The following is a 14555-nucleotide window of genomic DNA, read 5'->3' on the forward strand; positions in this document are numbered from 1 at the left end:
AGGTTACATGTCATTCTTCATTCCAGCAAGGTGGGAAGGCAAAGGCCGTCCGTCAGGAGGGCTTACGACTTGGGTCGCATCTCATCTGGGCTGTGTGGCCATGCGTTTACCGGTTAACTCTGAAGATATCCTTGCGATTTCCCTTGTATGGCCCAAACAAGCTAAACTTGTGTTTATTAACATTTACTCTAGGCCAATGGGGAGTGCTAAGGAATCACCGACCATAGATGAACTCTCTAACTTTATATCTGACTTATCGAGTGATTCATTCTATGTAGTGGGAGGGGACTTTAACTCTCATTTTGAGCCACTCCCTGGTCTTCTAGAAGGGTTATCTTCGGACGAAGAGGCCAGATGGGCAGTGCCTTTAGTGGAAGCTCCGCCCCCGAAGGCTTGGACCCCACTAGCACTACAAATCACAGCCCTCACCCTAAAATTCGGAATCAGAGCTTGCAATGGCCGAATGAAATCTGACATACCAAGTAAAACCACCTACAACAGACCGGGAAGACAGTCCCGTCTGGATTATGTCTTGGCCCAAATAGTGAAGTGGCCGAAAATCCAGGATTTCAGGGTAATGGAAAGGACAGATAGCGATCATAACGCGCTTGAGCTTGACCTTGATCATCCTGGCCCCCAATCTTCCACGAATAACGAGCAAGGGAATATCCCTGTGCTTCTCCTTGACAATAATAGGAGAAGGATTAGGTGGGAGCACTTGGCTACAAGTAAGAATAAACTCCCCAAGCTTTATGATGGGTTAATTCCAATCTTGGAAACTGTGGGGTGTATGGACACTGAGGCTAACAATAAAGACTCCCAGGGCAAATTGTTCAAGGCCCATGAGGACCTGATAAAAGCTGCGGTACCTCATTTTACTTGTAGTCTACAAACAATAAAAGGGAGATGTCAAGGCAAAACATTATGGTATAACCAAACCTGCAGAAGGGCAAAAACAGAACTCCTTAGAACAATTAAGGAGGGTTTAGGGGGGGACAGCATTAAAAAAAGTAGGCAAGCTTACAAGAAACTTATTGCCCACGCAAAGGTAGAATGGGAGGAAAACCAGTGGGAAAAACTCACTAAGGCCCTAGCGACCCAAAACCCTCGTTTGTTTTGGAGGATTGTGAACGGGGGATCGGGGAACTTAAAATCGGCACTAGAGCCCAATATCGCCCCAGGGGTGTGGCAGGCTCACTTCCAGACCCTATACAGCTCTGAGCCGGGAGAATCTTTATCTCCTGTTGAGATGGGCTGGCCGGACTATGCAGGGGACCCTATAACGCTGGGCGAGGTTACCGCTGCCATCTCAGGACTGGCTTCTGGAAAGGCGCCAGGACTGGATGGATTACCAGGCGATATGTTTAAACAGGAGCCCAGAGTTTGGGCACCTTACCTTACCCCCCTTTTTAATGGAGTTCTTGGAGGCATGGAAATCCCTAGTACTTGGCTGGGGGCAGAGGTGGTCCCCATCTTCAAAAAGGGCTCGCCTCTCCTCCCAGCCAACTACAGACCAATCAGCCTGATAGACGTGGCACAGAAGCTGTTTGGTAGGGTGTTGCTGAACAGGCTCCAGGATTGGATGGAGGAGGTGGGCGCCCTTAGTCCCTAACAGGCGGGATTCAGGAGAGGAGTGTCCACTGTGGACCAGGTTTTTAGATTGAACCTGATCTATTGGAGGGCAGCAAAATTCGAGGGCGGTAGTCTGTACACAATTTTTGTGGACTTACGGGCCGCCTTCGATTTGGTGCCCAGGGGGAAACTTTGGAGCGTCCTGGCGGGGATGGGTCTTCCCCCGGACATCCTATTGATCCTACAGAGGCTGCATCACAATAACTATGCCCGAGTGAGGTGCGGGCGCTCGGGGGAATTGACCGAGAGATTCCCCGTTGGCCGGGGGGTAAGACAGGGTTGTGTGTTAGCACCGACCCTGTTTTGCCTCTTCGTCAACGGGGTAATCGCCCATCTGAATGCCACTAAATATACGGACGCCCCGAAATTAAATGGCAGCAGGGTGCCCGCAATTATGTTTGCGGATGACACCCTGCTGCTATCTAAAACCCCTATGGGTATACAGAGGATTCTCGATTCCTTTGTGGCCTTCTGCACTGACAGGGGGCTGGAAATTAATGCGGCAAAAACCAAATTCATGGTTTTGAACCCGAGACAAAAATTGCGACCAAATCCACAATTGGGAGCTGTACGGCTCGAGAGAGTGGCCACCTTTGAATATCTGGGTGTGACCCTCAACGAAACGATGACTTGGGGATCCCACCAGAGTAGGGCTAACCTTAAACTTACGCAAATTACTGGGGGTATCACCCGGATGATGACTGGTTCGTCATACCGTCCATTGGGGGCACTAATCCAGATATACAAGGCCCAGGTCAGGGGAGCGATAATGTATGGGGCGGAAAAATGGGGCCATACGCCTTGCGGGAGTCTCTCAATAACGGAAAATAAGTTCATAAGACAGATAACCGCACTCCCCCCCAGCACCCCGCTCCTCCCCCTGAGGCTTGATTTGGGCCTACGACCGTTAGCTGATGAAATAAGTCTGAGACCCATAGCATTCTGGCGCAGGCTGTGGAGCAGTAATGATCTTGCAGAATATCGGGCGGAAATGGTCGAACTCTTGAACCACCCAAAAGTGCTTAATATCCCTTGGGTCAAAAACATCCAAGCCACTTGTATGGAAATAGGGCTCCCCGATTTATGAATTGATCCAGCGAAAGCCGCACCAAAAATTTCCAAAAAATCCCTGTCTAATGTATATCATGAACACAAAATAGCAAGGATCCAAGCCACTCAGGCACAGGGGTCCTTATCCTTCGTGTTTCTGCAAAGCAAGGATTCCTACAGGTTCGAGAAAGTATTAGATCCCATTTCCCCTGTACTGGCGCGGAAGCTGTTTCTCCAATGGAGATACAGCACACTGCCTTTCCGTTCCTTCACATGCACATGGTCAACGGCTCCTACTACAAAGCAGTGCCCGGCTTGCGATGCTAAGGAGGAAACTGATTTGCATGTGGCTTTCTTCTGCCCAGCCTACAAGGCAGCACGAAAATACTGGCTTCTTCCGCAGATAAGGAATATGGGCTGCAGGGAATACGCACCAATGTATAGGATTTTGAAATGTGATGTCTCTGGTCCAACTGTCTTTGCGCTAGCAAAATTTCTTACCAATGTCTGGCATACACGCAACCGCATTCTAAAGGCGTTGGGTCCCTCTTAGTGATTGATATGTTTACTGTTCATTGTTGCTACTTTGATAACTGTTGTTTAATAACTTTTTATCTAAATGATGATTATTTATGTATTGTATGTTTATGTAAATATTTTATCTGTGCTTTTATGGTCATTGACCGAAATAAAGCTATCAAAGAAGAAGTATTGCGCTGGCTGTTGCCTCCCAGAGCCAGTTTTTTTTTTTGGGCTCATGAGAAAAGAGTCCCAGAATATCTGGAGAATTTCCCTCCTCTGTTTTTCGAATATTCTCAAACTAATTTTAACAGCTTTACTCAACATCTATACTTCACAACTACTGCGTGAACCTGTTCTTATAATATTGATCAGGCCTTTACATGTCAAAATGCCTTCACTTGTTAAGTGCCCATCATGTGGCGGAAAGAAAGAAGGCACTCATCCACATAGAGTATGTGTGGTTTGGCTACAGTCAACTTGTTCTGTTAAAGAAGGGAAATTCTGCCACAAAATGTCTAGAGGACAGTTGGCAGGGTATGCCCAGACGTGGGTCCCTTGCTCACTTTGCCACTGGATTCAAGCTAGCCTGGCTGAAGAGGGCTATTAGCCCGAAACCTGTCCCAGGATGCTGGTTTCCGGTCCAAGGAAGACATGGCTTGGCAGTTTGGGCTAGACTGTTCCCATGAGGCACAGGGTCAAGACTGATTTGCATATAGCTGTGTCTGAACTGGGGTGGCAAAGTGAGCTAAAGAATGATGATGGATTCAACCCAGATCTGTGACTGGGAGTGAGTGTTTGAAATGTTTCAGCACTCTGTCCATCATCTCCTTGTGTTTGTAGAGGACAGTAAAAAAAAAAAAAAGGACGGCACCAGACTCAGAACACAATTCTGGCAAACAGGAGAGTCTAGGAGGAACTGAGGAAGAAGGCGGCTAAAAGACTCTACAGGAATTCAGCCTTAACAGAGACAGAACCTTGCAGAGACTCTTTCAGAGAGAGATCAGAAAATATCAACATCATGTTTCTGGAGGCATCCTCCAATTCCATGGATGTTAAACACAGTGTTAAGTCAAATCATGTTGCTTCCTTTTTGAATCCATTCATATAGCATAACTGATATTACTTTTGTGGAAGACCACAAGTCTGGTTGCTCTTCCCTCAGCAAGGAAAGTCAAAGAATTACAGGTGTTCAACAAAAAAAAGCCATATTTTCACACCACCAAAGATAATGTAGTTTTGTGGATAACCAAAGATTTATAACAAAAGACCTAAAGACTTTCAGTTGAATTAACTTGTCATCCTGTGATATTTCTTTCCAAATATATCAGCTTCTGCACTCTCTGAATGTCCACAGGTGCAGTAGCTTCTACATGGACAAATCCAAGGACTTAAGGTTTTTCAAATCAATTGTTTGTCTCGTATGGCCATCCAGGCAGACACCACTTATACAAACAAGGGATCCCACGTTGGCTGTATGCCTGCATAACATTCTGTCACAACGAGCCAAAGTATGTACTCCATGGCAAAGTAAAGGGGCACTCCGCCAGAAAAGTGGAAACAACAGCTGCACTGTATGCTGGAGTGTCTTTACAGGACATCTTCAGTGCTACCACATGGAAAAGAACACATATCTTTGTCAGGCATTACTGCAACAGCAAACTCCACAGTGCGACAAGCAGTTCTTCTCAACCTGTTCAATAAGATGAGCCTGCTTCCACTTTATTCAAATGTTATGCAATGCCTACTATTCCAATTCAAGCATGTGCATATATGAAATGCAGGGGAAGAAACGACTTGTCTATAACCTTGGTCGGAGGTTCACTGCTATAAAAAGTGCACTTTACAGCTGTGCTAAGAAATCTCAGCTACCGTGGCCTTTAGGGTGGGTAGAAAACTCAGTACTTCCATCTCACTGGCTAATGTTTGGGTTGTTCCAAATGAGGTGGATGTGCTATTGACTAAAAACTATTGTAGAGGTCTATGACCATTTTAACAAGGTTTCCTGCAATTTAAAGTTATCTAGAATTTCCGGCTACACCACAGAGAGTGATTCAATCATGTGAGTATATGAAAGATCCAATGCTGGAGAGTTAGTGGATGGATAAGGGTGCATCCAAAACCAGACTAACAACAGAGCATCTCCTAGAGATCCTATCTCGAATACCAGACATGTGTCAATTTCAGACACTGCCAATATTTCTCTGTGGTGAAGGGGTTTGTATTGGGAAGTCTAGTTGTCAAGGTCTTGGTGACCTTTTCTGCTGGCACCGTGGTAGTCATAGGTTACTAGGTATTACCTATAACATTTAATGTAATTTACCACTGGCTCATAATAAGGTTGCACTCCAAAGGCAAAATCAAGTACTCTCCTTTAATCACTTTCTCAGCTTGGTCAAGCAGTAAAGTCTTAATCTAGGGAGAGGTTGCTAGTTTGAAATCACAGAAACAGTTTGTAATAACTTCATTGTCCAGACATTTCTCATCTTAATGAAGGAGACAAATTTGCTTACCTATCGCTTGTCTTTTATGGAAAAGCTCAGATCTGCAACAAGTCAGTGCCTTTGTAAGATGCAAATCAAGCACCAAAACTAACAGTGAGGGTAGTTTGTATATGAACAGAATGGGTTCTAGTTTGTCTAAGACACCTGCCACAAAACCCCAAAACAATGTTTAAAGATCTCGAAGGACCTACTATAAAACTAAATATAGAGCCCACCTAGGCATCTAAGATCAGCGACTCAGTGTCTAGTAACTTTCACCCGGGGGTCGGGCGGCACAGTCACTGGAGTTCAAGTCGAGTAGAATTGGGCTAATTGATGGGGACTGTGGCTGTCTAGAGAGACACTTCACCCTATTAGTCCCTCTAGAAAGGTAGGCAGGTGGCCTTCCACTTAGAACTATTGATCTTGCTAGAGATATTCCTGTGACATGGACCCATGGTTCCAGGGGGCACTCATATGTATATCGTGAGTCCAGCAGCCATCTGTAAAGACCAAACACAAGTGACTGGTGACTGAAATATGAATGCCTTCAGAACTATAGGAGCTAGTAAGATGAGTTCCATGGTTTGAGAATCAGGGCTTCAATGGCAAGTAAATACAGGCACTGTGGGACATAGCGATAGGATTTATTGAAGTAGGATCACCCTTCTTGATCATGCACACAAAACGTGAGGGAAGGAATGTCTGCAATAAGCACCCGACTGACGAGTCCCAATCAAGGCGAAACTGGTCTTGGGTTGCTTGTGTTCTGGTTCAGGGCAGACCTAACTTGGCAGTTCGGGCTGAATTGTTCCACCTGGACCAGGGTTAAGACTAATTTGCATATGGATAGGTCCAAATGGACGTGGCATGCTGTAAAAAATGAACCATGTATTGGAATGCTACCCTGAAAACCAGCGGTTAGACTTGCAAGCGTCCTCCCGTCACTTTTTGTATGTCTGAAATACCCTACTATTAGACCCTGACACCACTGTTTAGTGTTGCTTCTCCTGGACAGATCAGATGGCTAGGTCACTGTGAGACAGTGGCTCTGTATATACTGTTCCTTAATAGGTACAGGGTGTACAGAGTCCACAGTCCCCAAGGGTTTGACAGAGGCTAAAGTTAGATATAACCTTACTCTCTAAAGTGGTAGCTTGGTCGAGTAGTAAGGCAGTATCAGAGGACAGTGTAAAGCATTTGTTGTACACACTCATTCAGCAAATGGTCTCACACACTCAACAACTGAACTCTAGGCCAATGGTTTATATATAAAAAATATATGCTTGTTTTATTTTAGAACCAACAATTGGAATTAAAATATACTTTCTCAGAATATGAGGTTTTATATAAATACTTTTGCAATATGCAATTGACTTTTGTAAACAGTTACAAGTGGTTGCAATTGGCAAAACTATTTTAAACACAATAATGCATTGAGTTCAATGGAAGGTTCATGTTATTTCCCACAGATTACTTTTAGGATTACTTTTGGAATTCCAGGACTGGATCCTAGATTCAGTCCTGGGTCAGTACTTAGAATCAAGTGATGAAAGTCGACTTAATTACTGTGATGATTTTTAAACAATATGTAGCTATTTTAAAAGTTGACACTTAGAAAATATTTCATAGAAAATAGTCAATGATTCCCTATGGCAGAAAATGCAAGTTACAGGTATAGTATGTTCTTGTTACTTTTGTAATCCAGTACTGGGTACCTAGACTCAGTACTGGGACCTTTATCCAAAACAGGTAAGTAATTACGTTTTCAGATATTATACGATTTTTAAAGAAATTTTAAAGATTGCAGAAGTTGACACTTAGAAGAAATTTCACAGAAAAACAGTCAATGATTTCCTATGGGAGAAAATTGGGTTACTGGTAAGTACAGTTGTAAATATTTTTCAGAGTTAGTGCTGGGCACCAAGATCCAGCACTGGGAGCTCACCTAAGAGCAGGTGAGTAATTTCGTTTTCGTTACTCGGCTGATTTTTGGTGAATATTGTAAGATTTGAAAAGTCCACACTTAGAAGAAATTTCAGGGAAAAGCCAGTCAATGTTACCCTATGAAGAAAATAGAGTTATCGGTTTAAAGGTAAGTACTCGACTGGCAGAGTTGAGGTTCTGGGCATAGACTCAGGGGTCCCCCAGGGTCAGGTAGGTACAGTTGGTTCACCCTCAGCGACTCTAGGGCAGCCGGGTGCAGAGTGAGTTAGGCCCAATGTTAACCTATGAGGGATAGGGGGGCCTTGGTTGGTGGCTGCTGACTGGCAAGCCACGCGGCTGTGGGAGCTGGGCTCCTGGTCACTTACTCAGGGCAAGTGGGGAAGTAGGTAGGTTTTCACTGCCAGGGCCACTCGGGCGGCTGGGTGCAGGGTGCTTTTGAGCCTTCGGGCGCTCAATTGATTTCAATGGGAAATCTCAGGTTTGGAAAAAGACTGCAAGCTCGGGGACGAGGATTCTTCAGGTGCCAACACCACTTCGAGAGGTAAGTTGGGTAGTTGGAGGATAGGTAGGAACCCCGGGATTGGGCACAGGGGGCCGTGGGGCGCCGCGTGCTGGGGTGCCTTTTGGTGTCGGGAAATCTTACCCTCTGTTGATCGCGGTTGGGGGGTCACCTTGTTCTGAGGCTGCAGGCTCCTTCAGGAGTGTCGAGGAAGGTCCTTGGGTGCCGGACTCGGGGTCACAGTCGCCGTGGGGTCGTCCTCGTGGTCTTTGTCCACTCCGGCACTGGCCAGGCTTGGCTAATGCAGAGTGTGCTGGGTTCGCGGTTCCGGGCTGCTGCCAGGGATTAGAGGTAGGTTTTGAGTAGGGCTTCTACTCATGGGAGTGCCAGCGGCTTAGAGCCAAAAGGTTGCCAGGTCCTCCGGGGTTTGTGAGGTTGCTGGCCACAAGAGATGCCGGGTTGGAGCAGGAGCAGGTTCGAGGGTTGACAGGCCAGTAGGGCTGGGGCCAAAGCAGTTGGTGTCTTCCTCTTTTTAGCAGCTGCAGGGCAGGTCTTCTTTCTTCTTGCTCTTCTTTGTAGTATTGAATCTGGAATCTGGGGAAGGAAGGTTCATGGTGCCCCTAAATACTAGATTTAGGGGTGTAACAGGTAGGTGAAGGGCAGGGGCCAATGGGTCCCTGTCCTGGGGTGGCTACACCCCCTATCCTGCTTCTCTCCTGTGGGAGGGGGGCAGGAGCCTAGTCCTGATTGGGCGGGGCTTCCCATCTTCAAGATGGCGAGAGCCCGGAGATGTGCTTCACCTCGCCTCCCCCACCTGAGGGGTGGGGTTGGCAGGCTGGCACATCCCCTGGTCTTATTTGGGGTTTCCGGCCAAGCTTCCCGCCAGAGTGGGGGCTTGCAGTGGCCTGGGGAAGCTCACAGAGGAGGCATGCCTTTGAAGCTTCCACCTGCCGATCCTGGGGGAGGAAATTTAGCACCTCACCCAGGATGTGCATTGTTGCAGACCCAGGAGAGCAGGGGCTCTCCTACCCGGGGGTCCAGCAACATGTCTGCTGTGTGGCAGCCTAGGCAGCCTCAGAACAGACGTGGATTGTAGGTTTAGGTTTCAGGGGGCCTCTCTAAGATGCCCTCTGTGGTGCTTGGTACATTAAATCACACACTGGCATCAGTGTGGATTTAATGTGCTGAGCAGTTTGATACCAAACTTCTCAGTCTTCAGTGCTGCCATTATGGTGCTGTGGAGTTCGTGTTTGACAAGCTCCCAGCACCATATACTCTTAGCTGGCAGCACTGCACTTACAGAACCCAGGAATGGACCTGGGTACTGTAGGGGCACAGGGCTCCTGCCTCTGTGCCCACACCACTGGCATAGGGCACGCAGCTAGAGGGGTGGCTGATGTATGCCAGGGCAGTGTAGGTTGTGGGCATGGCACACAGATGGGTGCCATGTCGACTCTGTTTTGTCTTGTATCCAGACACTCAGCCTGCAAGAGCAGTGTGTGTGTGTTAGGGTACAGGGCCTCTAAGGGTGGCACAATGAGTGCTGCAGCCCTTAGAGGCCTTTCCTGGTCACAAGGCCCTCGGTACCTAGGGTACCATTTACCAGGGGCTGACATGTGGCCAGGGTTTGCCAATTTGGGTTTTGGCTGTTAGGCAGTTTTTAGGGAAGGAACACAGGCCCTGGGCACCTGATTGGCAGGAGCCCAGGGCACAACAAGGAAAAGTGCATCAGCTATTAGGCAAAAAATGGGGGGGGGGGGGGTTTACTGCAACAGAAACCCACTTTCTTACAGTCACTCTTATGTCTGTGATGCAGTCTCAGTCTGTGAGACAATCCCACATGGTTCCTTACACCTACTGGGCTTTGGAGGTGTTGAGACATCAGTCAAGTTCCCCTGTGAACGGCACTATAGCTCTTCAGAAGGCAGTTCGGTCAGACTTTCTCCACAGCTCCAGAAAAGTGGTGCTGCATGTACTTCCCGGACAATGGCTCAGCCCAAAACATGACTTCATATTGCACCCTACACATTGTTTGATATGGTGGTGATCTTGACGAAGAGTAGATGGTGCCCCTTCTAAAGCATATGCAGCAGGAGGCCCAGTGACTGGTCCAAACACCTTAGAAATACTTATAACACGGTTCCCAGTGAGAAATCAGCAGCTTTCTTTCAGCCCTTTTTGAACACAGATGTCATGCATAGTAGTTAGAGGCACAATCTTGGTAAGGCTTCCCCACTTAAGAGCAGTCACAATGATGAAGTGTGCCACATGATTTGAGTGAGGGTTTGAAGCCTTTTTTCAGACACCAGTCAATCAGTGGTGCGGTACATCAGGCACCCAACATCCTGGTTTAGTCAGTTAGATTCCAATTATATTGCTTATTTGGGCTGTCAGTGTGATTAAGGTTGACTGTAAAACCACATCACCACATCCCTTTTCCTCTCAGTCCCTCAAAATTGTTTGTTGTCAAGGTCCTAAAAAGACACTGTCACTTTGGAGCACTCGTACTGTCGATGGCACCTTCAAATATAGTCATTTGATTAAAAGGAAACAGAAAGAATGAGATGATAGAGTTTAGAAAAACACTCAAACTTGGAAAAAGAAACAGACATAAAATTAATAAAGAAATTGTCAACATGGTAGTAAATACAGTCCTCACTCAAACTCACCTGGCACACTGGAGATACAGAGCACATGAGCATTGGGAATCACAAACTGGTCCATTACGTGGTTGGATCTACTAGCATCAATCACCATCACCTCGCTGACTGAGTGTGTTCCAGAGCATATCCACATCAAGCTAGGAGAGCATTGGTTCTGCAATCAGAAAGATGTGACTATGTAGAAGAGTGATCAAAAGTCCTAGGGTTGCAGACAAAAATAAACATCTATAGGCGTCCTTGCGTGATGATTATGCGTGATCAGACAGAGTGTTCCAGACGATTAGCAACCAGGCATGTACAAGAGCTATTAACAGACTAGCTGTTAAGGCATATGGTCACTCAATCATTGCATACATCAAGTTTGAACAAAACTGAAATGACCGAATACTTACAGCTTCCGTGCTCTCTTTCTTTGGACCTGTATTACCCACTCCTGTAGCACACCATAGCTGCAATACAATAAACCACAAACCACAGTCACAGAGGCAAGAAGAGACATACTGCTAACAATACACATTCTACAAGGACAATAGGAATAGGCAGTACCATTGGAAAACACCACCAATATCTTCCCTCAAACAGGCATATTTACAACTGCAACCAATCTCTCCCAGCCATCAGTGGTAGCCGTTGATCCTTGAAACAGGTTAGGTACAGGACATCTCTATACGGTGAGCAGAATCTAAAGGGATTTTAAGGATGGGAGATGTTCCTTTCACACCACTAAGAATACTTTGATATAGTGGTTTCAAATGTACCAACAGGGGAACTTCTAAAGTGTCCCCCCTATCATAGTGCCTCCTAAACCCAGTATATGAAGGGACTAGTGGAGGTGGAGTTGGTAGTAGAGTGATTCTGGTCTGGCGGTGCAGGCCCCTTTTAACCTGCACTCTTGCAGGGAGACAGCATACGGACTCTCCTGAAGAAAAGTGCTCATAACTGGGGTCTCCTGACTCACTATAGCCTGGGCATAGAGGAAGGATATATTTAAAAGTGTGAGAGAGAGAGTGTGTGTGTGTGTGTGTGTGAGTGTGTGAGTGAATGGGAGTGTGAGTGTGTATGTATGTATGTATGTGTGTGTGTGTGTGTGTGTGTGTGTGTGTGTGTGTGTGTGTGTGTGTGTGTGTGTGTGTGAGAGAGAGAGAGAGAGAGAGAGAGAGAGAGAGAGAGAGAGAGAGAGAGAGAGAGAGAGAGAGAGAGAGAGAGAGAGAGAGAGTGAGTGAGTGAGTGAGTGAGTGAGTGAGTGAGTGAGTGTGTGTGTGTGCGCGCATGCGCGCCTGTGTGTGACTATGCCAGTGTTTTTTGATTCATTGAAGGACTTGTGAATCACAAGATGGTAGTCTCACTTTTTTTATCCATATCTGACATACCAGCTTAGATAAATATCAGTTTCCAGCGAGTTCTACATAGACCCAGTGACTCCCGTGTGTAAATCCAGCAAATCTTAAATGCGATGGGTGGATTCCAAGACTCCGGCGACTAATGATAAAGTCAATGTTAGACTCAGTTAGAGGGAATTCTAGTTGTTTGAGTAAAAGGCTATTGGATATTTTTATTTTTAGAGTTGGAACCTTTTATTCACACCTTGATACCAGTGTAATACCAAAGGTTCGGTCCAGAGCAGAATACTGTGCAGAGACCTTGAATATGCATCCCATGTTGACTTTTCAGACCTATTTGTGGGTGAAAACCTCACACTAAATACTAGAGACCTTGTGACACAAGTCAATCCAAAGCAAGCCCCAGAGGGTTACACTGGCCCTTGGACCAATTTGTTCCGAAATGTAATGTCTACCTCGAAGATGATCTAATAGTGGTTTGGGTTGTATATCAGACCCAGAAGGTTCTCGCACTTTCAGTATTTTTGTATACATCTTAGTTTTAACTGTTCATTTACTACCTATAAAATGAAGTTATTTAAATTTATGAAGATAAAGGTCTGATTGGAAATCGATGTTATAGAGTGCTATTTATTCTGTCATTCAAAATCTGAGTTTCAAACAACATCCATCTTCTGAAGTATGCATTGAATGCTCAACCTCACTACCCAGAGAGGCCAGAGCCCAAACGCAGCAAGTTGTCTATCTACCTGGAGTGGAGTGCATATGTGTTGTGGCCCTGGGACAGCAGTGGTAATTTAAAGCCCCCACACAGAATACAGGCTGCCCCTAGGAGCACCAAAAAGGGTATCACAATATTGCTCATTAAAGTGCTCTATTTTACGTCCTACCTGCCTGGACATATTGCCTTGCTCTGGATTCCTGGGCCAATCCACCGACACATCCAGGCTTGGAAACCAGTGTTGTAGAGCGAAAAGGACCTGTACAATGTGGCCTGTTAACTGAGCACCATGTGCCCTCAAGAGACCAGTGCAGGAATCTGTACCGTAAACTAATCTACTCAGCTGTCCAGTACTAGATACCTGTGCCCCAGAGTGGACAGTTTGTCCAGAACCAATGTGATAGAGGAGGAAGGCTCTCTTTGAATGTGCCATTACACTTGATTCAGACTACAGGCACAGCGGGAGTGGGTGGTACGACACAGTCACGCTGCGCCAAAGCCGTGGTCGGGCCACCTGACAGATTAGTAGTTTACTCATGTCTGCAGACTGGTATTTGGCATTCCCATGGCTGTGCCTCTAAAAATGGGCACCGTAATGGAATCGCCAAAACCAGTTCCTGCACCGCATGGACTATATAGTCCATGCCATGCAGAAACTGGTGTGCATGCAGACAGGTGAGCACATGTTTTGGATGCACACAGGTGGGCACAATGCGTGAGGCACCAGGTGGCCATGTACAGCCCCCTTTGTTTCCTCCCCGCCACGACTTTTATGGAGGTGGAAACACCATGACAACCATGGCAGAGAGGAAACTCATAATATGTTTGGTGGGACCGCGGCCGCCGCCAGGGAACGCTGGTTCTGTTCCCTGGCGGCGTCAGCGGTCCCATTGCAGTCCAACTGCCCAAGTCTTAATGGGACGGTCGGACCGTTGGTGTGGCCACCACAAGTCTGGCGGTCCTCAGACTCTTAGTCTGGCCTTATTGTCCTAAACCAGCATCACAAACCAGGGTCCCGGACTGGAAAGGCCTGGAAAGGAAAGTAATATTGCCCCTATTTGGACTGGGCAGTCCAAATAGAGCAATATTCTGTTACTGTCCATAAGAGTTGCCAGATTCAGAGGAGGAGAGCTCTATACAGAATTAATCACTGTGGCTACCTAGACAGAATGTTAAAAACTCACAATGACTAGCAACAAACAAACCTCATGCTTCCAAATTATTTAACAAAATGCTTTGAAGCTATTCATTTCTTCTGCTTCCATTTCGCCATTTAAGAGTAATCTGGCTTTAGGACATCCAACACATCTGCTTTCACAGCACAGGTAACAAATTGATGCTGGTATGCATGGTTCTTTCCCACCTTTACTTTTATGAGACTGAGGCTTGGTAAGTGGACCACAATAAAGCTACAGGATGTTACAGATTGGCATGGGTCTAGCCCCGTGCCAATGTGTAACCTCGTCTGTCTGCTCGCTTCAATATTCCTCAACAGCCATCTAAAGATTTCAGGTAGACAACAAGAGCAGAACATTTGGTTCGATTTGAAAGAACAAATAAAGTCTTGACTCAGTCAATGAATGAGGTCAGCAACTTATTCCTAGCTAGAAACACTGAAAATGAAAGGCTCTGCAGCACTCAAATGTACAATTTGACCTTTCGTCCTAAGTTCTAAGATGGCCTCGGATATATTTATAATAT

The 14555-nt window shown here is 46.2% G+C and overlaps 1 protein-coding gene across 3 annotated transcripts in view; it reads right to left on the reverse strand.

The window, feature by feature from the left end:
* Positions 1–14555, reverse strand: part of LOC146809690 (C-Jun-amino-terminal kinase-interacting protein 4-like) — a 759065-nt gene that overhangs the window by 296172 nt on the left and 448338 nt on the right. For all 3 annotated transcript variants that reach the window (XM_085616533.1, XM_085616532.1, XM_085616534.1), the window contains exons 18-19: positions 11186–11242; positions 10800–10947 (exon numbers count right to left, since the gene is read on the reverse strand). In XM_085616533.1, the coding sequence (XP_085472659.1) occupies positions 10800–10947; positions 11186–11242 (205 nt within the window). The remainder of the gene's footprint in view (positions 1–10799; positions 10948–11185; positions 11243–14555) is intronic.

The sequence above is a fragment of the Triturus cristatus genome, chromosome 7 (assembly GCF_964204655.1).
Source record: "Triturus cristatus chromosome 7, aTriCri1.1, whole genome shotgun sequence".
Classification (NCBI taxonomy): Eukaryota; Metazoa; Chordata; class Amphibia; order Caudata; family Salamandridae; genus Triturus; species Triturus cristatus.